The sequence below is a fragment of the Habropoda laboriosa genome, unplaced genomic scaffold (genome assembly GCF_001263275.1).
Source record: "Habropoda laboriosa isolate 0110345459 unplaced genomic scaffold, ASM126327v1 scaffold28, whole genome shotgun sequence".
NCBI lineage: Eukaryota > Metazoa > Arthropoda > Insecta > Hymenoptera > Apidae > Habropoda > Habropoda laboriosa.
In genome coordinates this window covers 301,980-326,153 of record NW_017100174.1, presented here as the reverse complement: position 1 = coordinate 326,153, position 24,174 = coordinate 301,980, and the positions used below count along the sequence as shown (strand labels likewise).

The following is a 24,174-nucleotide window of genomic DNA, read 5'->3' as shown; positions in this document are numbered from 1 at the left end:
CTGTGCCGCCCCGGTTCGCCCGCCTGCGCTCCAGTCGATAGCCGTGCATTATTTGAGAAAAATGAAAGGGGTAGGGGGACGAAATTTTAATCAGAAAACTGTCGCTAGGGAAATGAACAGCTCCGAATCCGGCGACGCCGGTTATTTCTTCCTTCTGCCCGCTCACGTTCCTATTAGCCTGCCAATTAACTTAGCCAACACGCTTTTCAATTCCTCGTTTTATCTATGATTGAATTTCGGTAAGTATGTGCATTATGAAAATTCATAACGGCGTAAATTGATCCGTTTCAGCTTGAAACACACGAGATTTCGTTTATTTTTAACTGTAGACAAATTTGATGAAGCATTTTGAAAAATATTTTTATAATACATTAGCCCCTTAACCTATGATTTCTTTTCTGACTATGCATCTAAGCGTCAGCCATTTTCTGTTTTAGTACTGTATCAGGTAACAGAAAGTAATCTGTCACAGAGTAATTACATCCAGCAATCCTCAGTCTTACAAGTTCAAACGAAAATTAGGATTACGATGAATTTTTCTTACTGATACAACTATTTTTCTCACATCTTCGCCAGAATCTCTGCCACGAGTCTGACAGGTTGCCGTATGTTAAGGGGTTAAATCTTAAATTGTCCATTTTTTGGAAATCTTCAATTTTTAATTCCCCTTGTCCTACGATGAATCGACGAAATTTCAATGGATCGAGGCTTTGAAGGAACGTGAAAAATTTTCAAAATGGCAGAAAAATTTATCAGATTAACGTAGGATTAAGAGTGAAAGTGTTTCCATATGGATGATCGTTGGACGTTAATACGAACGTGCTGTTAGTCTAATCGACTCTGGAGGAATTATCAGCGGCGCCCTTTTCAAGGAAGCTTCTTATAAAATGTACAAGTCCAACTTTCACCCTCGATCCGGGTCTAAGGTTCGCGATCTCAGACTATCGGGCTTAGAAGCTTGAGACAATGGACGGGTGCTCGTCTTTTATTGAATTCTTTCCTTTTACCGGCCGGTAGTTGGAGCAGCACTCTAGCTGTGTATGTAAATGTAGCTTAGGGGACTGTAATCCCATGGGAAGTCGGAGGCAAGGGACGCTGATCGAGAGAACTGCAGTAAACGATATTCTGTCATTGGTTGGGCTCGCCCTTATCTCCGCTGTACACGCTCCTATATCACCCTTCGATCGCGAAAATAGAATCCTAAAATCACGACGTTAATGATGTCGGCATACAAGCTTAGAGACTTAGCGAAAAAATCCGGCTAAATTGGCCTTATCGTCCTTGAGCACTATATTCTGTAGATTGGACGGGTCGAGGATACTGTCCAGTTGCTGGAATTAGGATTATTTGCTCGTCGTTTGTTGTGAAATGCATTGTTAGTCTGGTGAATTTTGCACATTTTCAATTTTTTGGGAATTTAGAATTCTTGTTTGGTGTTTGTGTTTTTTTGGAGCTTCGAATCGCTGAAATTTCTTACAATTGTAAAAATTATTATCGTGGAAAATTATGGAATATGGAAAATTATTATCATATAAAATTATGGAATATGGAAAATTATGGTTTGTAGTCTGGTGAAGTTTGAATGGTGTTTGCACTGTTTCCAAGTCCCAAACTACTGAAATCTTATTAACGAATTTAAGGGTACCGAGAATTAAAAAATTTCTACAGTTGTAAAAATTACAGAATAAAAATGATGGGTATGTTTGATAGACTTCAGTAGACTAACTCTAAAGGCTAAACATTTCTTTATCATTTATTCCTTATCATGAAAACAGTAGTCTCCCAAGGTTCGTTACTTCAGAAAGTATCTTAGAAATTAAATGAAATTTCCACTTTTAAGTGACAAATAATATTCAGCAACCTAATCTATTCTTATTATGCATGTATTACCTTCTTATCGAAGAGAGAAGAATCTCGTTATCTTCGATCAAGTTTTCTCTCACACTTCCATCACCGAGGCAGACACAAATGCAAACAGCAAATAACAGTGCCTACCTATTACAGCTCAAGCAATGATTCGCAAGAATTAACGCGAGCCTTTTTCAGAAACGAGAGAGGAGGAACGCCAATTGGTCGCTAATCCGCGAAAGCCTTCCAAGATTCGAACATCGCCGGAGCCCTTCGAAGGGCCGGTAAATAGTACATAGGCTTATGTATCAGATAAAGAAGGAACATTCGGGAAGAGTCTCCTTTCTTTGACGAGATTATTGGCGCACGACAAAGAGGGCTGTCGTTATTGAAAGAAATAGTCACGTGGCCTGGCATGAACGTGGATAACATTCGCCGCCTCTTTTGCAAATTAATCTAACCCTCCTTTTTTCCTTCTCTCTCTCTCTCTGTCGATCTTTTCCTCTTTCTCTCTCTCTGTCGATCTTTTCCTCTCTCTCTCTCTCTCTCTGTCGATCTTTTCCTCTCTCTCTCTCTCGATGTCGATCTTTTCCTCTCTCTCTTTCTCTCTCTCTGTCGATCGTTTCCTCTCCCTCTCTCCCTCTGTCTCTGTGTCCACAGAGTAATTACATCCAGCAATCCTCAGTCTTACAAGTTCAAACGAAAATTAGGATTACGATGAATTTTTCTTACTGATACAACTATTTTTCTCACATCTTCGCCAGAATCTCTGCCACGAGTCTGACAGGTTGCCGTATGTTAAGGGGTTAAATCTTAAATTGTCCATTTTTTGGAAATCTTCAATTTTTAATTCCCCTTGTCCTACGATGAATCGACGAAATTTCAATGGATCGAGGCTTTGAAGGAACGTGAAAAATTTTCAAAATGGCAGAAAAATTTATCAGATTAACGTAGGATTAAGAGTGAAAGTGTTTCCATATGGATGATCGTTGGACGTTAATACGAACGTGCTGTTAGTCTAATCGACTCTGGAGGAATTATCAGCGGCGCCCTTTTCAAGGAAGCTTCTTATAAAATGTACAAGTCCAACTTTCACCCTCGATCCGGGTCTAAGGTTCGCGATCTCAGACTATCGGGCTTAGAAGCTTGAGACAATGGACGGGTGCTCGTCTTTTATTGAATTCTTTCCTTTTACCGGCCGGTAGTTGGAGCAGCACTCTAGCTGTGTATGTAAATGTAGCTTAGGGGACTGTAATCCCATGGGAAGTCGGAGGCAAGGGACGCTGATCGAGAGAACTGCAGTAAACGATATTCTGTCATTGGTTGGGCTCGCCCTTATCTCCGCTGTACACGCTCCTATATCACCCTTCGATCGCGAAAATAGAATCCTAAAATCACGACGTTAATGATGTCGGCATACAAGCTTAGAGACTTAGCGAAAAAATCCGGCTAAATTGGCCTTATCGTCCTTGAGCACTATATTCTGTAGATTGGACGGGTCGAGGATACTGTCCAGTTGCTGGAATTAGGATTATTTGCTCGTCGTTTGTTGTGAAATGCATTGTTAGTCTGGTGAATTTTGCACATTTTCAATTTTTTGGGAATTTAGAATTCTTGTTTGGTGTTTGTGTTTTTTTGGAGCTTCGAATCGCTGAAATTTCTTACAATTGTAAAAATTATTATCGTGGAAAATTATGGAATATGGAAAATTATTATCATATAAAATTATGGAATATGGAAAATTATGGTTTGTAGTCTGGTGAAGTTTGAATGGTGTTTGCACTGTTTCCAAGTCCCAAACTACTGAAATCTTATTAACGAATTTAAGGGTACCGAGAATTAAAAAATTTCTACAGTTGTAAAAATTACAGAATAAAAATGATGGGTATGTTTGATAGACTTCAGTAGACTAACTCTAAAGGCTAAACATTTCTTTATCATTTATTCCTTATCATGAAAACAGTAGTCTCCCAAGGTTCGTTACTTCAGAAAGTATCTTAGAAATTAAATGAAATTTCCACTTTTAAGTGACAAATAATATTCAGCAACCTAATCTATTCTTATTATGCATGTATTACCTTCTTATCGAAGAGAGAAGAATCTCGTTATCTTCGATCAAGTTTTCTCTCACACTTCCATCACCGAGGCAGACACAAATGCAAACAGCAAATAACAGTGCCTACCTATTACAGCTCAAGCAATGATTCGCAAGAATTAACACGAGCCTTTTTCAGAAACGAGAGAGGAGGAACGCCAATTGGTCGCTAATCCGCGAAAGCCTTCCAAGATTCGAACATCGCCGGAGCCCTTCGAAGGGCCGGTAAATAGTACATAGGCTTATGTATCAGATAAAGAAGGAACATTCGGGAAGAGTCTCCTTTCTTTGACGAGATTATTGGCGCACGACAAAGAGGGCTGTCGTTATTGAAAGAAATAGTCACGTGGCCTGGCATGAACGTGGATAACATTCGCCGCCTCTTTTGCAAATTAATCTAACCCTCCTTTTTTCCTTCTCTCTCTCTCTCTGTCGATCTTTTCCTCTCTGTCTCTCTCTCTCTCTCTCTGGATCTTGTCCTCTCTGTCTCTCTGTCTCTCTCTCTCTGTCGATCTTTTCCTCTCTCTCTCTCGATGTCGATCTTTTCCTCTCTCTCTTTCTCTCTGTGGATCTTTTCCTCTCTCCCTCTTTCTCTCTCTCTGTCGATCGTTTCCTCTCCCTCTCTCCCTCTGTCTCTGTGTCAATCTTTCCCCCCCCCGTCTCTCTCTGTCGATCTTTTCCTCTCTCTCTCTCTCTGTCGATCTTTTCCTCTCTGCCTCTTTCTCTCTCTCTGTCGATCGTTTTCTCTCCCTCTCTCCCTCTGTCGATCTTTTCCTCGTTTCTGTCGATCTTTTCCTCTTCTCGGTCGATCTTTTTCTCTCTCCCTCTTTCTCTCTCTTTCTCTCTCTGTCGATCTTTTGCTCTTCACGTGTCTTTTGATCCGTCTCCATCGTCCAAGGTTCTCTCAATTCCAGCGAGGCGTCGAACGTCGCCGCGGGAGGTGTATATAATTGAAATTATGACAGAAAGAACGTTGATGCCTTTCGCGTAATATTTTATGTATCCATGGGGGAACAACACGAGCACGCTTCACTCCTATGTACAACGTGTAAAATTTAATTATCGGATATCCCGATATCCTCCGGGGGAGTTCAATTTATCTCGTGTACAGAGAGCCTCGAGTATTTGCGGCACGTTCAGGTGGGTTACCTTTGACATTCGAGAAGCGATTTATAATTAAATGTCTTTGTAACGTTCCACGGAGATCCCGTGTCTCGGGGAACGCTTTTTATTAGCGGGAATCCATGGGAATTTCAGAGATGGTGGAGCTATTCAGACACGTTTATTAATCTTGCGTTTGTTACGATGGGTGAAAAGGTTATATTTTTGCAGTGGAGTGAATTTGTTGATAATACGGTTGAATACGGATCGGTAAATTGTAAATGGTTTTATTTCTCTGTTGAGTGGATTTGTTTATTTCTCTACTTTCGGCGGCTAATCTCATTTCTTAGCACAAAAGCAGGCCTGTAAATTATTCCTACGTTAATTATAAATGGTTTCCTTTTTCCGTAAAGAGAATTTACTGCTTTCTCTATTTTAAATTTCATTTCACTATTTAGCACAAAAGGAGGTGCTCTATTATAAATTATAAACTAAAATAAAGAATGTTATTATATCACACTTGTATTGCTTCTTTATTAATGAAAATAAATCGTGCTCATCGGTAATTAAAAATTTCAATAACTAAATATCGAAGACACTTTTGTCGGCGACTTCAAAGTGTCGATCATAGTCGATGAAATTTTTGTTAGTAATTTCACTGTACATGCTGCAAGTGCTGGAATTTAAAGGTCCTCGCAGAATTCTTAACGAAAATTTTTAATCAAATTATGACACACGCTAAATAGAAGTGTGCTTGTTACAAAGGACTAGCCGGAAAAAATAAAGTTCTTGAAACGCTGGAGAAGGCTTTTTGTGCTGTTCACTACGACTGGTGGAAACGACGCGTGCGTCCAAGTGGAAAATGTTTTTGGCGCGTTTCGACCTGACCTCGACACATTTAGTCATCCTTTGCTGTTTGTCTGGCCGGCGAATATGCAAGTGAACGCGTGAAACGCGGTGGAAACGACGTGTAGCACGGTTATCCTTTACTACTTGGAACTTCTATCGCGCGTTTCTCTCGTTACATTGCTTCGAACATGGTTTTACTTCTCTATTTGTGCCGGCGTGTGCGCATTGTAACATTTCACACGTTGTAACAAAGTTTCGCTGTGAAACGTGTGCAGGTAATTGTGTTGCTTTATCGTTACGAGTGCGAAATGATAATTTATGACAAATGCAATTTGAAAAGAAAAAAAGGAACCAGAATTTCCTAACTCCGCCATTTTTACCGATTAAACTAAAATTTGTGCTGGAAAAAGGCGAATCTGTAAGGATAAAGATTGAATATTTTTAACCCTTTGCACTCCTTCGTCGAGTCACACTCGACATTTTTACGAAATATGTTTTTTACACTTAGATAAGCAACGTTACATGTATATGACCCTTTTTTGTGAAAAAAAAGTGCAATTGTTACGGAAGAGTGTCATATACAGGTTGTCCCAGGTCGGTATATTCTACGGGTCGAAATAAAAAAAAAATGTTATACAAACATAGGTCTTTTAGAGCTTCGTTGAAAAGTTACGGTCGTAATACGAAATGAGGGAAACAATAGCAGATTCACGGTTACTGCGATGTAATACAGAAGTAGATCAATATTCGTTCTCGCCTCGTCCTCGAGAAAGATGTTAATGAAGCGATTAGAAAAAAGGGAGGCACTCAAAAATAGCTTGGACTGATCGTACCTGTCGTAAAGCCGAAAGGATAACGGTTTAGGCTTATTGGGGAGGCGACCATTGTCACGTTCGGTACCGAACACTTTTCGAATAAAACACTTAAAATAAGACGGAGTTATTGTAAAGAAAATGAAAAAAGAACTCAGAGTGCAGAGGGTTAGAAAGCTAAACATCGTCTTCAGCAGCTCATTTGAATAATTTTAAGGAGCGTTGTTTTTGTTTTGAATTAAAATTGTATACATGAAAAACACTATTTTCGAAAGTTCGTCGTTTGTATTAATTCACTGGAGACACTGTTGCACGGGAAAATTAATTAGACTGGTTAGATAGTTTATCAATATGTTGGATCGGTTAAGCGGCAATAGAGGCCCTTAAAAACCACCCTGATCGCTGGCACCTGTGCCTCTTTTGTGAACGAGACAATCCGGGATCCCTCAAGTGATGTTCATGGGACATCATGATCCGTAGGGTCGGTTTAATGGGTGTCCCCGTGGTGCAGTCACGTGGCCTATATATACATATATATATCTATCTCTATAGCGTATATAAGTGCGGTTACCTACACCGTATGGGGTGACATGCCATTAATAGTATAGTGAATGGTCGAATGACGTCATTTGAATGATTTACACGGAGGCTTTAGAATCGACTTAATTACAAAGTGTCGCGTGTGTGTCTGGAGAAATGTAACCGTTGAACAATAGGAACAGAAGCTGTTTTATACAACAGAGTATATACTTTGTGTCTGATATGCGAGAGTATCGGTTGTCCGCGTGCATACGAAATAGCCTTTTAGCCTTTTTAGAAGTGTAATAAGAAATAGAGTAAGTTTTTCTGTATTTAAATATTGATAGTTCTGTTCGGGATCATCGTCACAACTCTAAGCCTTGGAGTCTAAGGCATCCTTTACTCAAATCACAAAAAATTTGCTATCCCAGAAACTTTTTGCAAGGGAAATCGAATGTCTCTAATTTTCAGTCATTTTGTCCATCGCTCAAATTACAAATAAATCAGTGGTGCACGTGGCAAAGCTCTTATTTCATTTCTTCCAGAAAATTGAAAAGGAAGAAATATTAAATAACGAATACAGAATGTCTCCACTGTTCCCAGTCTAAATACTAATCGCACTAAAGAAACCGTGTAGCACTGCTGAAGACTCTCGTCAAACAGCGTACGCCACATCCATACATAATTATTTCACGAAACCAAAGGGGACATCAAAAGCCATGGAAAATGGTATAAAACAGCAGAAAAAAGGGGACAGAGGGAACGGAGGAGCGTGCAGCGGTAGTTGTCCCTGTGGAATGGTCACGTGGCCTATATACCATGGGAAGCCGTAGGGGTTGGTCGTGTACGGCAATGGGTAGCACATGACGGTGTCCCATAAATAGTCGTCCGGACGCCGGAATTTCCATTATATCGCGTTCCCGTACGTAGTCTCCATAAACAATATCATCGAAGTCCGCGCCGAAATGGCGTTCCCCATTAGGTGTTTGCCTGCAATATTTATTACGGACACGGTCATTGTGATACGCAGGATTTATGCGGGGGTTTCTGCTGAAAATCTGCAGGACGCTTGAAAGAGCACCGAAGAGAGAGAAAACCAGAGAGAGCGAGTGGGAAGGAAGTTGGAAAATAGTTGAACAAATTCCTGTGCTTCGTCCGTTGGAACCAGCGTTAACATCGCGAAACACTCGATCTTCGAGTTCGTTCCAACGAACCTGCACTCGATATTTTATCCCGAGCTTGCGCGGCAATCCTCGCTGCGCGGTAGTTTCAGCGATAGTTGTAATCGCGTTCAATTAACAGGCTGGCCAGAGTGCACGTAATAGGACGGTATATTTCAAAGTTCCCTTGCAAATGCGCAAACCTGTCGTTCACGTGAATTGTGCGATATTATTCACGTTTCACCTCTGTCCACGCTCACGCGCACGAATTTGTTACTTCTCCGCTTTTAATGGATTCTGCGCGAGCAAATTGGAACGATATCTTTTCTCTCGATGTTTACAATACGCTGCTTTTGTCTCGTCGATCTTTTATTTAATATTGAAACGCGAAGTTGGTGTACTTTTTACGAACGTAGGAAAAAAGAGACGGTCTTTTATGCGACATGTGTGTCGTGAAATAAAACAGGGTGTATTTACGTGACGTGGGGGAGAAAGGGGAACGAGTCGTTCGTTGTCAGACACAATTTCACGATTATACATAGTGTACAGCTCCTGTAAATGAAATAAATAAATAATTCACGAATTGTATCTTTGTGCGATCTTTCTCTGCTGTTTCGTGTTGGTAGTTTCTAGATATTTCAGTTCATTTTTAATATTCGTTCGCTTTGTGTTGTTAATCTTCGATTAGGAGATATTCTGTATGAAAATTGTTTTCTCTCGATATAAATCGTTGGAGACAGTTTTATTGGACATTCGCATGATGGAAGGAACTCGACGCGCAATAGTACAGCCAAGTGTTTCAAGATACCATTCCGACCGCAGGTGTTGATGCTCTTGGCTCAGTTGGTTGTCAGCCGAATATTTCATGAGCTGAACGTGTAAGTTCTGCGTCACCCTTCTTGAATCGTTCATTTTACGAGAGTGGTCTCGATAAATATGCCATGCAATTACACTTCTGAAATTATCATCATTTCTACTTACCTTTCTATAATATTTCCTACCAACTTTTACCGTATATTCAACTATTAAATTCATATTTCACGCGATAGAAGTTCATTCTCTTTAACATTGCATTATCCTACTCCTCGTTATAGAAAGTGAAACAAGAGGCGCATAGTCCACAGTCACGTGGGTTCTCCGTTAATTCTAAAAAGCAACTCTGGTAGCAACTAAAATGGAGCTGAAAAGCAACTGAAAGGGCTATTTATACCGTCAGCATGAATAGAGAAAGTTTGCAAGCACAGAAGCGCGCAAAAGCGCGAAACAAGCTTGGCGTATGAGAATTAGGCTTATCGCGTTATAAGCGAAAAATCATTTTATCACGTTATAAATATTTATCCTTGTACGTCGAAGGCGTTACACGCGTGTACCTATTTAGACGAAGATAATTTCATTCGTTCCGCGCGTATTAATTGGAGAGCGAAACTAAATTACAGGTGCGCCAGGTGTATCGAGACGCAGCGTTGCACGGAAGTTCACGGTTTGTTTAACAGTTGCCGTGATCCACCATCCGAATTTCCCCTTGATTAACGTATGCTCCCAGTTTGGACTTGAGCTCCTTCAACACCGGCAAAGGCAGGCTCCTCTCACGGGACCAAATCATGGCGAACTTGTATCCCTGATGGCGAGACGTGCTCTCCGAACAGACTAGCATCCCGAGGACCGTGTTGTACCTCGCGAACACTATAACGTGTCGAAAGGGTCCTGGGAATATAAAATTTCAAAGTTGCTCAACTTTGCCTGATTTGCCGAACTGTCGTGTCGTTACACACAGGGTACAAAGTTAAGGCGCTCTTAGGAAAAAGAACGGAGAAGGCTGATCGGGTTAACGCGACGGATTACGCGGCGAACTTGAACCGATCGAACGGCGTTCACTTTGTACAGGGCCAATATACCGATAACAAGCGGTTGGAAATATTAGTTCGCGGCAAGGTTCGCAAAGGTCTGGGTTGACTTGGTCGAAGGTGTTTTATTTAGAATTTATCACTTGGAAACTCGTTTGCAGAGTATTTCGATTAGGCTTGGAAAAGGTCAGGGGATGTTTATTTCGAAGCTTAGTGTTCTTTATCGTTTCAGGGTTAAATTTAGGGTTGAACGGTTGTGTTTGCAGATGTATTTCACGCTTAGAGAAAGGTTTACTTGTTTTTCAAGTTAGACAAATTTACCCAATTTTCTTCTCGATCCTTCGAATTGCCAAGTTCCAACGACGTTCCTTCCGTTGGCTGTTGCATTCACGTTGACAGCGATTGGAACGTTGTTCCTGTAACTGAGGGCCGTGTATTTCATCGTGAACGAGTCGAGGTTTGTTTGTCTGACCAGGAACTGTCCGCATCTACTTAAACTTTCGTTGATCGGTGTCCCAGCTACGAAAAACCATTCTCCTGAAAACTGACGTGGAAATTAAATTTTGTTTTTTTTTAACTTGTTTACAAGTGTTTGACGAGGTTCGAAGTTTTTACGAGAATTATTGGGTGGTGTTTCTATTTTATAGCGATATTTTGTCGTCGATTTCCCGTTCTACGCGCGATACCCGCGTAGATTTGAATTAAATTCGCGCGCACGCAGGCGAGTTTGAAAATTAATGTGTACGATTGTGCGTAACGGGCCAATATTGACAATCCTCGGCCATGAGTGTGCCAGCTCACGATCCGTTGAGCTAACGCTTCCCGAATTTACGCGTGTCGACATAGCTGCGTCATGCTGCGGGTATCGCACGGCTGACGGCGTTACGCGTTTCCAACCAACGACTCTTATGGATGCGATTATGCGAAGGCAATCGTGTTTCTGTTTGCACACGACGGCAAACAGGCTGCTTAAAATAATTAGAGGATCGTCTAATCGTATTCTGGAGGCAATCAGTATTCTGAGAACTACTTGTGTGTTATGTAGGTTAAATATTTAGCAAACGTTGTGCGGCACGTTGCACGGAATTCTCTGTATTCGAAGATTACGTGCATTGTAACGTGTGCAAAAGTTCGTTTGAATTTTTGCAATTCAGTTTACTCGAAAGAAATTTCGACGATTTTCTTGTAACAACGAATTTTACAATTTTCAAAATTTTATTTTTTAAAGCAATGTCTAAATTCTAGTCTGTTACCTATACAAAATTGTCCACTCTACTATCGCACCTATTTTCGTCTAATATTTTCCACCCATTTTCACATGTACAGTATGTAACAAAAATTTCTAGACTCAGATTGCAGAAATGTTTGGTTTACATATTGACATTACTTTTTAAATTAGGCAGCCAGATGACGTATCGTCACTCTGCACGATTGTCACCTTTACTGTCTTCCGTTGAACGACAATTAATTGCTAAACTCAAACTCTGGGAACTTTTGTCATCTACTGTATTACACCGTTCTTCACCTTTTTCACGTACAGGCTGAGCCATGTAACGTGATCACCTTGAATTATTCTGTGGTTAGTAGACCGATCTAAATTGGGTCTTTTTTGACCCGAGGACCTTAACACGTTCGCTACCAAGCGTCACACACAACAATTCCCACGATAAATCGTATTATCTACGTGTAAAACATCACACAAAATGCACAGTTTGAGACTTTAATAAATATCATGCAAAGTGTTATGTAAAACTGACAAAAATATGGGTATTAACACTAGGTTTACGGGACGCATTCGAATTTCACTTGGAAAATTACAGAAACCGTTTACATTTCTCTCCTACCACTTATGCTTATTATAAATTTTCTACAAATATACAATACCACACTTTCGTTTATAAGTTAATAGTGTATAATACGTTGTTTTTAAATAAAATAAGTTACTTTCTAAAAAACCTATGCGTTCACTCGTCAATTTGACGCGTGTCCGTAAAGATAGGTACACTACCGGTCACCTCCTACTTTTCATCAATATTAAATCTGCTGCTAATTTTTTATAGATTTGAAGTTTATCTCAATTCCACTTATCAAATTATATTCGAATGATAAAAAATTCTTAAAGTCGCTGACTTTTTTCTGGAAATTTTTGTGTAAATTGCAATGCTCGGTGATTCCAAAAGATAACTAACAACATATTAACCCTTTCGACTCGACGGCGTTTGCAGTAGTTCGCTTCCTACGGCTGACGTGAAATTTAATAGTCCGTTCACAACGGCCGACTTGAAATCGAGCCCTAAACATATCGAATTGTTTACAAAGTATTTGAGTCTTTGACAATATTGTGATTTTAATATACCATATTCAGTACTGTACTGAATAATTAAGAAAGGGAAGCGGTGACGCATACTTAGAGTCGGTACGCGGTACCGATGTCGGGTCGAAAGGGTTAAGCAAAATATAGAGCGGCAATGGGTGAAATCTCACCCGAGGATCTCTTGCCTAACTATTTCTAAGGGACGTACGAGCGTTAAGAACGTAAATCTTCAACAAAACCCTGGTAACCACGTGAAAAGTGTACAATCTCTCCCTACATCTCATTTCCCACACGACTTCTTTGTACCACGAAGTCAACACCTCCGTCCACGTTACTTTCCACACAAATTACCACGGAATCGATCCGAACGAAGCACTACCTGATTCAAGTCCAGTGGCTGTCCAATATCCGGGGAACACGGTGTGCAGCAGGATATCAAACACACGGTGGAAATGAACACCGGAAGTATATGGCGCGCTCGCATTTTCCACACTGTACACGAAGAGATTTCACGCACTGGCTGGCTCTCCGTCTGTCCTCTGGAACGCGTACCGTATACTGGGTTATATTGAAACCGTAAACGCGGATTCTGACGGGATTCCAGTTCGTTATCTACGATGCATTACTCATGGGGGTTTGTCGACGCCGACGTCGAACGTATACATCGACGCGCGGTCTGTAAACGCGTGCTCGTGCTTAAATACCCGCGGTCCTACTGTTTACCGACCCTCCTATTTATGTACACGCGCGTCTCTCTGTAAAGCACATTTGTCTTCCCTCGTTCGGACGGCGCGCGGCTTCTTGAGAATTACGACGTGAAATCGAGCTGTACTCTCTGTGTATGTATATCGGCGGAATTTACGCTGGGAAATTGAACACCGCAGAGTGTGGTAAATTGTGATTGAAATAGCGAAATATCGCTGCGTGTGTGTATACACGTACGTATGTTTAGGACACGTGTAAATACGATACGACGAATGGTCCGGATCGTATCGATACGATAGCCTGTGTTATGACGAGATGCGTCGAAATTGTGTTCGACGTTAAATATTATGCAGGAATTGTACGAGAATTTTTGGTTCGATTTAACCGATCGGTGCGTCGGTATATTGGTAATTTAGCTCGGTGGAATTCCTGTGTCAGTTTTAATTACGTTCATTTGTAGGATTATTTAAAATTGAGTAAATAATTTGTCTAGGCGTGAGCAATTTAACAATTTGTAGTGTGAAAGAGAGTCTTTCGTGTATGCTCACTTCAAACGTCAACGTTTGTTGAAATTGAATACTGGAATGTGGTGAAAGAATGATGTCACGAGTATACATAACACTTAAACTTTAAATTTATTCTACAACTGTTGAATTAGAAAAACGCGTTAGACTGGTGATAATAATTTCTGTGTTGAATAGCTGATAGTTTTTTAGAATCTGTCGTCCTTTGAAGGAATTCGTGCTTAAATAATAAGTGCGGTCATGTGAAAATGGGAATGACGATGTCTGATTGGTGGTTTTAATTTGGTAGGGGAAGCCGCCGTGACCCTCAGGTACTGCAAGTACCTTCGAGTGGCATGTGTCGGATTTTCCCCATGCCTTAACCGTAGCAGGTAATATTTTATTAGTTGCCCTGACTCGGCCAAGGTAAATGAAAATTAACACGGCCGAGGTAAAATTCTTAATCCTACTACAAAAGGGGCAATCGTCGCTATACATTCAAAGAAGGTGAAATATGCACAATGGTTTTACTTATAATTAGTTTTACGCCTTAACATAATTGCTTTTAGCCCCGTATCGCAATCGGGTCCCATTTTCAACAAAATAGCCGGCGCTTTAAGTGTTGAGAAGCTACATTTAGAATATCATTCACCTCGGATAATTCTCGTCTGGTGCAGACGAAAATGTTAGTTCTAAAGAAGTTCCATCGATGAAGTGGTTAGCCTGAAAGTGGTTCCATTGTTCGAAAGCGATAACCTATCCGCTACCAACTGATAGTCGTAAATCAGAGCAGTCGGGAACCCGTTGAAATTAATCCTTTAATCTCCGTTTGCTAAATGATTCCGCAAGATCTCCAGGCCTACTATCTGTCCTCTTTGTTTGCCGAGGAGTGCATAAACCGCGTTTACCTTCGCTACGGTAACTGTTTACAGTATATACCAGGGAAAGTTATAACTGCACACCGGTTTACGGACGATAATGCGGATTTACGAGGCGTACACCCTCGCGATCCACTGTTCCGCTGGTTCGTCGTCAATTCTGTTTCGATAGGTGTTTATGTAGCTCGACAACTGAGAGACCGTGGAGGAACTATGGAATAGAGCTCGGCTAAGAATTGTAGTTCAGCCCGTCGCGATATTTTCAGCGATAGTAACGATATTCGTTTATTTCGATTGTATACTTTTTATTTCAGTCAATTCGTACATTTTGAGTCTTTGGGTCTTTTCTGACCCATTGGTTTTCATTCTTTTAATAATATTTGCTGTTATCGAGTTTGTGTTCCTTTGATATCATGTTGAAAGTTTATTAAACTAGTTTAAAAAAATCGTTACAATAAGGTCTTTGGGTCCTTTTTGACCCGAGTGTAGTCGAACGAAAAATCGCACTAAGGTTAAAATATGCAAAAAAATTTGTTATCGTAAATGATAATAATCTGGAATTGAAAACAATATAAATACGATATAATACGAATTAAATGGTCGAATGCATTGTATTCGAGTATATTATTAAAGAAATGATAGACGAATATTTTTGAAATGCTATAAATGATACCAATTTGGAATTGAAAAGCATCGAATACGGTATAATACGAATGAAATGATCTATTGTATTGTTTTGAAATAAAGAATTGCTCAATTACAAGTGAAGTCGTAAAATTGGGAGATTTCACGAAACTTAATCTCGACTGTGGAGAATTCCCGTGTCGTCGAAAGTTTATTGAATCGTTTTGTCGGTCTTTTGTTTCCGGCACGCGATCTTTCTTCGAGGGGCTGTTCGAGCGGACAGCGTTACGGTCCAGTTTAATTTATTTGCCGTCATTATTACGTCGTGATTAAACCGACCGTCTCGATTGTCCGGGGGGATTCCTCTCTGCGGGGGTCTAACTTTCGGTTTAATTAAAAAAACGTGATCACCGTTTTCAGAAGTCCCTTGGTTATTCCCCTTCCTGTGCACGCTCTTTGTACTCGTAGGAATCCCTTTCGAGGTTTTCCCGGATATTTCCAGCAATCAACTGGAAACGGTTTTCCTATTCTCGCCAATTTGTTTTCATTCGTCGAACGGTCTTAAATTAAGGAAAACCGAAATGTTTGTGGAACAGGCGCGAACCGAGCTCGTAAAATGAGACCTTTATAGGGCGGTTGGTAAAGTGTGCAGCCGTTGGTGTACTGTGGGTATAGTTTTTCCGAGGAGATTGAATGAAATTGAAACGTAGGTACGTAATGTGTATTATTCGGATTCGATGAAATTTGCTAATTTGGGAATAGGAGAATTCGAACCTTCAAATTTTTGAATATACAAAGTTTAAAATTTTCAAATATTTAAGGTTCCGAGAATTGAAAAATTTTATGTTTTTTAATTTTTAAACTTTCGAATTTTGAAATTTTCAAAACTTCAAATTTCCGGAAATTCTAACTTTCAAATACTCAAGATTCCAAATTTCCGGAAATTCCAACTTTCAAGCTTTCAAATATTCAAGATTTCAAATTTCCGGAAATTCTAACTTTCAAATACTCAAGATTCCAAATTTCCGGAAATTCCAACTTTCAACCTTTCAAATATCCAAGATTTCAAATTTCCGAAAATTCCAACCTTCAGATACTCAAAATTTCAAGAACTTCAGTATTTCAAATTGAAAAAATTCCAATTTTAGGGAATTCAAAAATTCGCAAATTGAATTTTTCACCGATTCCAAATGCGGAAACTATAAAATCCCAAACCAACCCTAAACGCTAACTCCCAAATTTCAAACTTCAAAATTACAGTACCACCAACGAGAACTTTCGTCTCCGTGTCTACTCTCTAATATCTCCCGTGGAGTCAATTTTAAGAACGTTCAGACCCAACAGCGTGCTCCAGCTGCAGAAAGAAGGGAACGTAATTACAAGTTTAGTTGGTTGGCCGGCGGAAGGTTTCGAGAGGCGAACGAAAACGATAGTTTCATGTTGGAGAATTAGCTCTCGGTCTGATAAAAGGTTGCTCGGTAACGAGTCCGAGACATTCACGTGGCCGTAGCCGCAGCCACGCGTCGCGATACGTTTCTCCGCGAGCGCAAACCTTTGCGTTCCTTCGGGAGAACGATACACGTGTTAGAAAGCGGCAAGGTTCGTTCTCCAGTAGGAAGATATATTTTCACAGCGAAGTCGACGAGGTCTCTAACAAGGTGACCGCAATCTAGCCAGTACAGCACCCAATTAGTGATGACCCGAACCGGCTCAATTCCAGTGGCCCTTAAACTATGAAATTAGTTCTCTCGGACTGAGCACGGTCTTTCCCTTGGAATCACCCTTTTCTATCTCTCTCTCTCTCTCTCTCTCTCTTTCTTTCTTTCTTTCTTTCTTTTTTTCTCTGTGTACGTTTTCCTACGAAAGCTTCACGGAAGCTGGAACAAAGATCTTGATGACGCTCTGGAGAGAGTCTTGCTTGCTGACTTACAAAGTAATTGTACGAATTGAAACAGACGCGAGTGTGGGAATCATTAAATTTGATGAATCTCGTGTTACTTGTATTCACACTTGCTGAGAATTATGTGTGACGTGCTTTGGTAAACAGGGGTAAATCGATTTTGACTTTGTTAAGTTTTTTTTGGGGTAGAAGTATGCTCTGTGCGACGGGACCAACCCCAATTTTCTAGAATAATTATTGACTTCATAATTCGTAATTAAAATCGTGTATTAATAACGAAACTAGGCAGTTTTTCGTTATATTAATAAAAATTACAAAATATCTTTGAAAAATTAGCAAGTCAACAATTTTTTTTAAAGAATTAGAAGGGGTGTCTTTTTTCACTATTTTCTTCTTCAGGATCTGTTAGGGTCTCGGAGTACACAATGAAGATTAAAACCTGAAATTCTTACTCTCTACTTATTCATCACCCACGCTCAATTTTCACCAAAACGTTGCACAAGCTACTCGTTAAATCCACTAAACTCTTCGTTTTCCCGAGTGTCTACGCTTAACCTAAAAAGAAAAAAGAAAAGAAAATACTCGCAGAACATAGGGGAAAATCAATATTACAACATGGCGTTTCATTCACTATTCCACGACTAAGCAGATAATTAATGGCGGCATAAAAACCACTATATATAACTGGAAAACCGTTTTCGCCCTCCTGGCCAGCGCGCACAAAGGGATTCCGGGATGAAAAGAGTCGTTGTTAGAACGATCGTCTCTGCGCGGGGGTGGGTTGTCTGAAGCGTGGAACTTTTGCGAATGTTCCGCATGGCCGTGGAAATTTCCGCGGTACAATGAAATCGGGGAAAGACGAAGAAAAGCGCGAGGGGGGAGATTGCTGCTTGAAACAAGCCGTCCACGGAGAGAGAAACAGAGTGAGAGAGAAGAGAAGAAGACGGATACGGTGATCAATGTACAAGACGGCTCTGTATAATTACTTAATTAAATTCATGCATCACGCGGTATTACGGAACGTTGCGATTCGGCCCTTTGTAACGACCCTTTCGATGTGATGCTCCTATCTCGATGGTATCTCGAGCCTCCCTTTCGAAACGGTTAGTACGGTCCAACTTCTGACTCATTGATATTGCCTCGTGTTTCGAACAGACGGGCATGTCGATCACCGATATCGTGGCTTTTGCGTGAATGCAATTGTCTACTATTTCGTTGAATTATTTCGAGGATAGTTTCTGGTATTCTGATATTGCTTATCGGGTGTTTGTGCTAAGAACATAGCGGAGAGATAAAGGGGACAGGTTTGGGATATGTACAACGTACTTTTAAAGAAGAATTTAAGATTATTCGTCAATATGTCGACTTTGCTATGTCACAGAGGATATATGGTTTCTGTGATTTTGCACGATGGAATGCACAGAGATGCAGAGGATGGCCTTGAAAAATTTACAGCGTATTTTTCAAGAAGAACTTTTCAACACAGCTAGTACACAGATTTTACTTATGGTTTCTGGTGATTATTTGTCGGAAATTTGCACGAAGAAAATAGAGAGGATAGTCTTGAGAAATGTACAGGGTATTGTTAGATAACCAACCGCCTATTGACATTGAGTCACCAAGTTACTCTTAAGATTAACCCCATAACGCCGAAAAACAAATTACTCATCGATCGCTGACTGTCCCTTCAAAGTCCTGTCCAGCAATTCGTCACCAGAACCAAGTTCACCTTCTCCACCAAATCCCTTCCTTACACGTATACCCGAAAAATCCCTTAGAAGATCATTACAGAAACCAAGCGAGTATAGTTAAGAACGGTCGGTCTAATACACGTAGCAGCAAAAACCAACGTTATCTTCTCTTCGTGAAGTTCGCGCACTGTCATACGGAATCCGCGTGACCAAGTATCATCGCCAAAATAAAAGTTATATTGTTAAAATATAATCGATATCTACTTTTCTCCCCGGATTCCAACAGTATTTTTAAAGTAGAATTTAAGAGTGCTCACTTTTGAAGTTTCAACATGTCTACTTTACTATATCACAGAGATTTTACTCATGGTTCCGACGCGTAAACGATTTCACGTGACAGTTAGAAAGGCATCCGGTACACATACTCCACAAAAGAATCAGCAAGATTCAAATTCCTCCGTGTCCTCCACCATCCACCTACCAAATTCCATTTCCATTCGCGCAAACATCCGCAAACCTCCTCGAATAAAATAAAACCGACGTCTAAATCGATAACTCTGCTACAGTAAGTCACACTCGCGCCTGCATTTCTTCGTCACTTATCAGTTCGCCTTCTTTTACACTCGCCTATAATCAAATATGTTCGATATGCCTCATGCGTCATCTAAACTTTTCCAAACAAGTCTGACTCCTCTCCCTCTCGTGCCTCTTAGAACTAGACGAGAAACGAATACACACCGCAGAACTATCGTCCAAACCAATAATAACCGCCGTCGCACTAATTCAAATCCCAATCTTGGCCGTATTAATACACCCGCACACGCGTCACTAGCTGGTCACACTTAACACCCCGGGGGTGGCGGTTTCAGTTGGCGATATTGGTCTCCACGCACACCGTCTTCCCGTAATACCCTTGAAGCATTTGAATCAATTACTGCCTCGGGGTTCTTAGGCGGCCCCTATCCCGCATTACAAACGGGGAGAGTCCGGCGCAAAGTGAATTAATTAAGTGTCCGTAGGTAGGTAGGAACGAAGCGAACGTAGGCCCGGTGTACAACGACTCTGGGATATTCGCGGGCGCGTTACGATCCGTTTTGCGATAGGTATCGCGCGTCCACCAGCCCCCAGGACCAACGGACGATCGGTTGATTGTACCGCTTAATTGTTACCCTCGACCCTGCGACGCGGCCCTCGTCGAATCGGTCGCTCGATAACGTCGTTATCGTCGAGCACGCGATTATCCTTGCCACGGTGCCGCGAACCCGCAGGACATCCCCACAGGGACACGACCAACGGTGGAAGTGGAATCTGATCGGCCTGCTAGATTCTCCCGGTCCGTCTTCGTTGGACGAATGGAAAATAGGAGGCGATGTTAGGGATGCAGGAGGACGGTTACGCGGGGAAATTGGCCGAAAGGAGAACCGCAAGTTCGGGCAATTAGTCTCTACTGGCGAATTTTCAACGGTTCCTTCGAGAGAGAGAGAGGTGAATACCGCAAGTTCGGGCAATTAGTCTCTACTGGCGAATTTTCAACGGTTCCTTCGAGAGAGAGAGATGAACGGAGTTGGAGAAGAGTTAGGGATGGTTATGCAAAGATGGGAGATCGACGGCGATGTGAATTTGAGAGTGCGGTAAGACCCTAATCAACGCTGATTCGATATAACGCAGTTTTTTTCTCGAAGTTTGAAAAAGGTCTGAATATTCCATGACTCGACGCAACGCGGTTTTTGTCAATGAAAACTGGCGATTTGTCGCGTGTGTCGTAGTATTTTAGACGCGATTTCTTCCTACCAACAGTTGCCCAATGAGAAAAAGATAAAAAAAAAGTGACAAAGAAGACTAAATAGACGACTTCGGCAGGAAAAAATCAAAAATTTCAGAAGTGTCACAATTCTCGACAACGCAAAAATAAATTTCTTTTTAAAAGTAATTTGAAATTAAAATACAACTGCTTTATTCTTAATCGTGTGTTTCCTTATCCCTATTTACTATGTAAGATGACCTCATTCAACACTGTTCCGTTTAAGCTTTGTCTTCTAACGTATCTCGAGCGTTAATCGGCTTATTGCTGTAATAGAGAAGTACAGACGTTAGTAGTAACTTAAAGAGACTAGAGTCACGATACTTTCTTGGACAAAAGTATTTCATTGTTAAACGAAGACGACAACTTAACATTCCTTCCATTTCCCACGTGAAGGATCGTCTCAGGCACGCTACACGTTTCTTCCACAGGACCCTTTCTCGCACACCGAAACTCGTAACATGACTTTTCAATAAGCAGAGAGACAACAGACGAGAAGAAATCCTCGTCAAACAAAGAGGGCAAATGTGAAAGTAATATCCTCGGAGTCGGATGTTCGGCGGGACGAGAAGAGAGACCTGTATATATCCTGTTGGATCGTCCCGTTTTCACCCGTTCCGTTGCCACCAGACAGACACGAGGTGTTTGCGCGGACCTCGTCGTTTTCACTTCTCTCCTGCCTAGTCCCTTATCTGTGACGTCACCGGGACCGATTAAACTTTTCCCCGGCTGCGACGCTATTTCCTTTCTCGGCCGGACACAATAGCATTGTCGCGAGGGGAACTCGACAATGTGTGCTATTTACATTTTCGACGGAAACTTTCTGGTCACCAGACTATATAGATTCCCTTTCCTTCGTCGGACACGGGCAAGTCTGACGAGTGAAGGTTTGGGACTGATGAACCTTAACGAATGAGATAGATACATTTCATATCCACCACATAGTGGATATACTTTACCTAACAATTATCTTTTTCCCAATTACTCATACGCTTTGCTGTTATTTATCAACTCCGAGTGTCGCGGACGCGTTCTTTTGCGATGTTCAACAGGAAGATGCGGTCGCGACTGTTACCCGCGAAATTAATCTTGGGTAACTAGTTCAAAATCTACTTTGCTCGAACGTTAGCAAAACGTAGAGTGCGTCATGAACGATTGAAGACTTTGTTTCAAAGACTCGAATTGTACTTGAACGGCTGGAGAGAGTATCTTGTTCACACGAGAGAATCTTTCGAATGCGTTGTGTCTCCTCGAACCGTTGGAGATCTAGTGGTGTTCGCTCGATGGAACCTTTTCTGAATCTGCTCGCTCGATTCCCGAATTTTTCTGGAGTCCGCAGTGACTCCCCCGCCAAGTGCAAGAAGGCACGCTGATTGGTTTTTCACGTACGCACAAATTACCAATCAACGTGCCCCTTGAGTGTCACTCACCCTTCCATTGCGCCCTTGGCGCGCTTTTCCTTGGAAGCAGTGGGGCCCTACCTGCGGGTGCGTGGAATCTTCGCTGTCCTTCGGTGACGCGTCGGAAATTCCCGCCAGGTCTACCCTCGGCCGAGAGTGCCGTTATACGCGCGTGTGGATTGACCCTTCAGTAATACCTGGTTTATGACACGTCTTCGGTTATCGAGGACGCGGAAAAGTCGAAATTCTAAAGGCATTGTTCTGTAAGAAATTACTTATTTTTTCGCGGAGCTACGAAGCGTCCTTCTGGTGCGAGCGTGTCATAAACCCGGTCAACGAAGACCCCATGCGTTCCGTACCTGCGCGACGGAACATCGAGTCGTATGTAAGACGAATAAAATGCAGGCGCTTAAGGTAGCCAATTAAAATAACGGGGTAGTTCGGTCGCTGGTAACTATTTGTGTTGTAAGTTTTGATTAATTGTGAAAAAACAACACGTAATGTTTTTAAGTTGTTTATTACAACAAATAACTCCAGTGGAATGGTAAACTATTGTGGCTGTCCTAAGCGTGGGATTGTAGTTGGACGGCGGCACTAGCTGGTTTCTTCGAGTCCTTAGGCCAGCAAGGGATGCAATAAACCCAGGTCAAGAGACTTTCCCCGCTTACGCACCGAGAGAGTACGCGCATGTTAAAGGTGGATTCCAACAATTTGCAATATTGTTCGTCCTTTTCCCCGTTTTTATTGATTCGTCGGCCGTTGGGTGCAGTCTCGCGGTCGTTGCCTAGGCGCGTCGCACAGCGCCTTACACATACTTTGTTATTCATCGAGTCATACTCCTCAAGTCCCAAAACCGTTGGACCTTCCGTACTCCAGCTACCTCAAAATAAGGCCTACAAACCTTAACACTTAGCCAACCGAATGGGGAGATCTTCCCGCTGTGAAGTAAGTCGCTGCATGATCTTGACCGGGCAGATCTCCCGAGTCATACTCCTCAAGTCCCAAAACCGTTGGACCTTCCGTACTCCAGCTACCTCAAAATAAGGTCTACAAACCTTAACACTTAGCCAACCGAATGCATGATCTTGACCGGGCAGATCTCCCACTTTTCTCTTAGCAACGTTTACTTTTCCTTTTATTATAAGTCTGTTTTGAGTTGTTTGCAATTCATGAAATACCTTTCTGCTTTTGTAAAACACAAACAGCGTACGGTCAGGCGTGGCTCGCGCGGTTGGCTAAGTGTTATTAAAAGCAAGCAGTTAAACATCCCGCGCGTAACAGAAGAATCGCTACGACCGAAAGTGTCTAAAGACTAAATGCATCGGAACTTGCAAGATTTCGTGTAGAAAATTTAGCAAAATAAAATTTTTATTCTTTATTTAAACTGCTAAACATCGGAATCTAACGCCGGTGAGAGAGCGAGAGGTATTGGCACGCCGGGGCGTAATAAATAGCCCGGTAGGATAAATAAATTTAGCGGGACGAATGTTGGAAGATGGCCAGAGGATGCTTCGTAAAGTTCGAAGTCATCGCGTTTCGAACTTCGCCTCGTAATGATTTATTTCACCCGGCTGTTCCGTATTTTATCTTCCCTGACAGTCTGCTGAGGAGGGGAGGAAAGAACGACTGGTGGTTTTATGAAGATTCTTTGTTGTCTGAGGAAACGAAGCTGGAGGAGGGGTAATGCATTTTTTATCGTTTGATTTGTGGACGAGAATATTAATTTGTTCGGTGTTGCTTTACTTGTTTAATTGTTCGGTAAGCTTGAAGTGTACGATGTCGTTATTTTAGGTATGCAATTTTTGCGAATACCGTGGGATGAAGTTTCTGGTTCTTCTATAAAAGGGTAGTTTTTATATACGTTATCTCTTTGTGCGGGATGTATTTCATCCTGAAGGACAATAAAATTGCCTTCGTATAGGTATTACGCGGTTCTGTCGTCCACTTGTTACTTCATTTTATTATTCTTCAGGAGGATTTCGCTTTTATGTGCATTATTCCTCTCTTTTATTCTGCTTCTCTTCAGATATAACTTCAGTTCTGTGATTCTAACAAGTCTCATTTTTTAAAATAAAGTTAACTTGTACAGGGTGTTTAAAAAAAAATATCTGCATTTATATGAAAAGTGTA

The 24,174-nt window shown here is 41.4% G+C and overlaps 2 protein-coding genes across 2 annotated transcripts in view; one reads left to right on the top strand and one right to left on the bottom strand.

Annotated features, from left to right (window-relative positions):
- Positions 1 to 24,174, top strand: part of LOC108578691 — a 181,251-nt gene that overhangs the window by 63,221 nt on the left and 93,856 nt on the right.
- LOC108578736 lies at positions 9,871 to 13,026 on the bottom strand. The gene is made up of 3 exons (XM_017942113.1): positions 12,922 to 13,026; positions 10,550 to 10,772; positions 9,871 to 10,088 (listed from the first exon to the last, which is right to left on the bottom strand). The coding sequence occupies exons 1-3, from the start codon at positions 13,024 to 13,026 to the stop codon at positions 9,871 to 9,873; spliced, it is 546 nt and encodes a 181-aa protein (XP_017797602.1).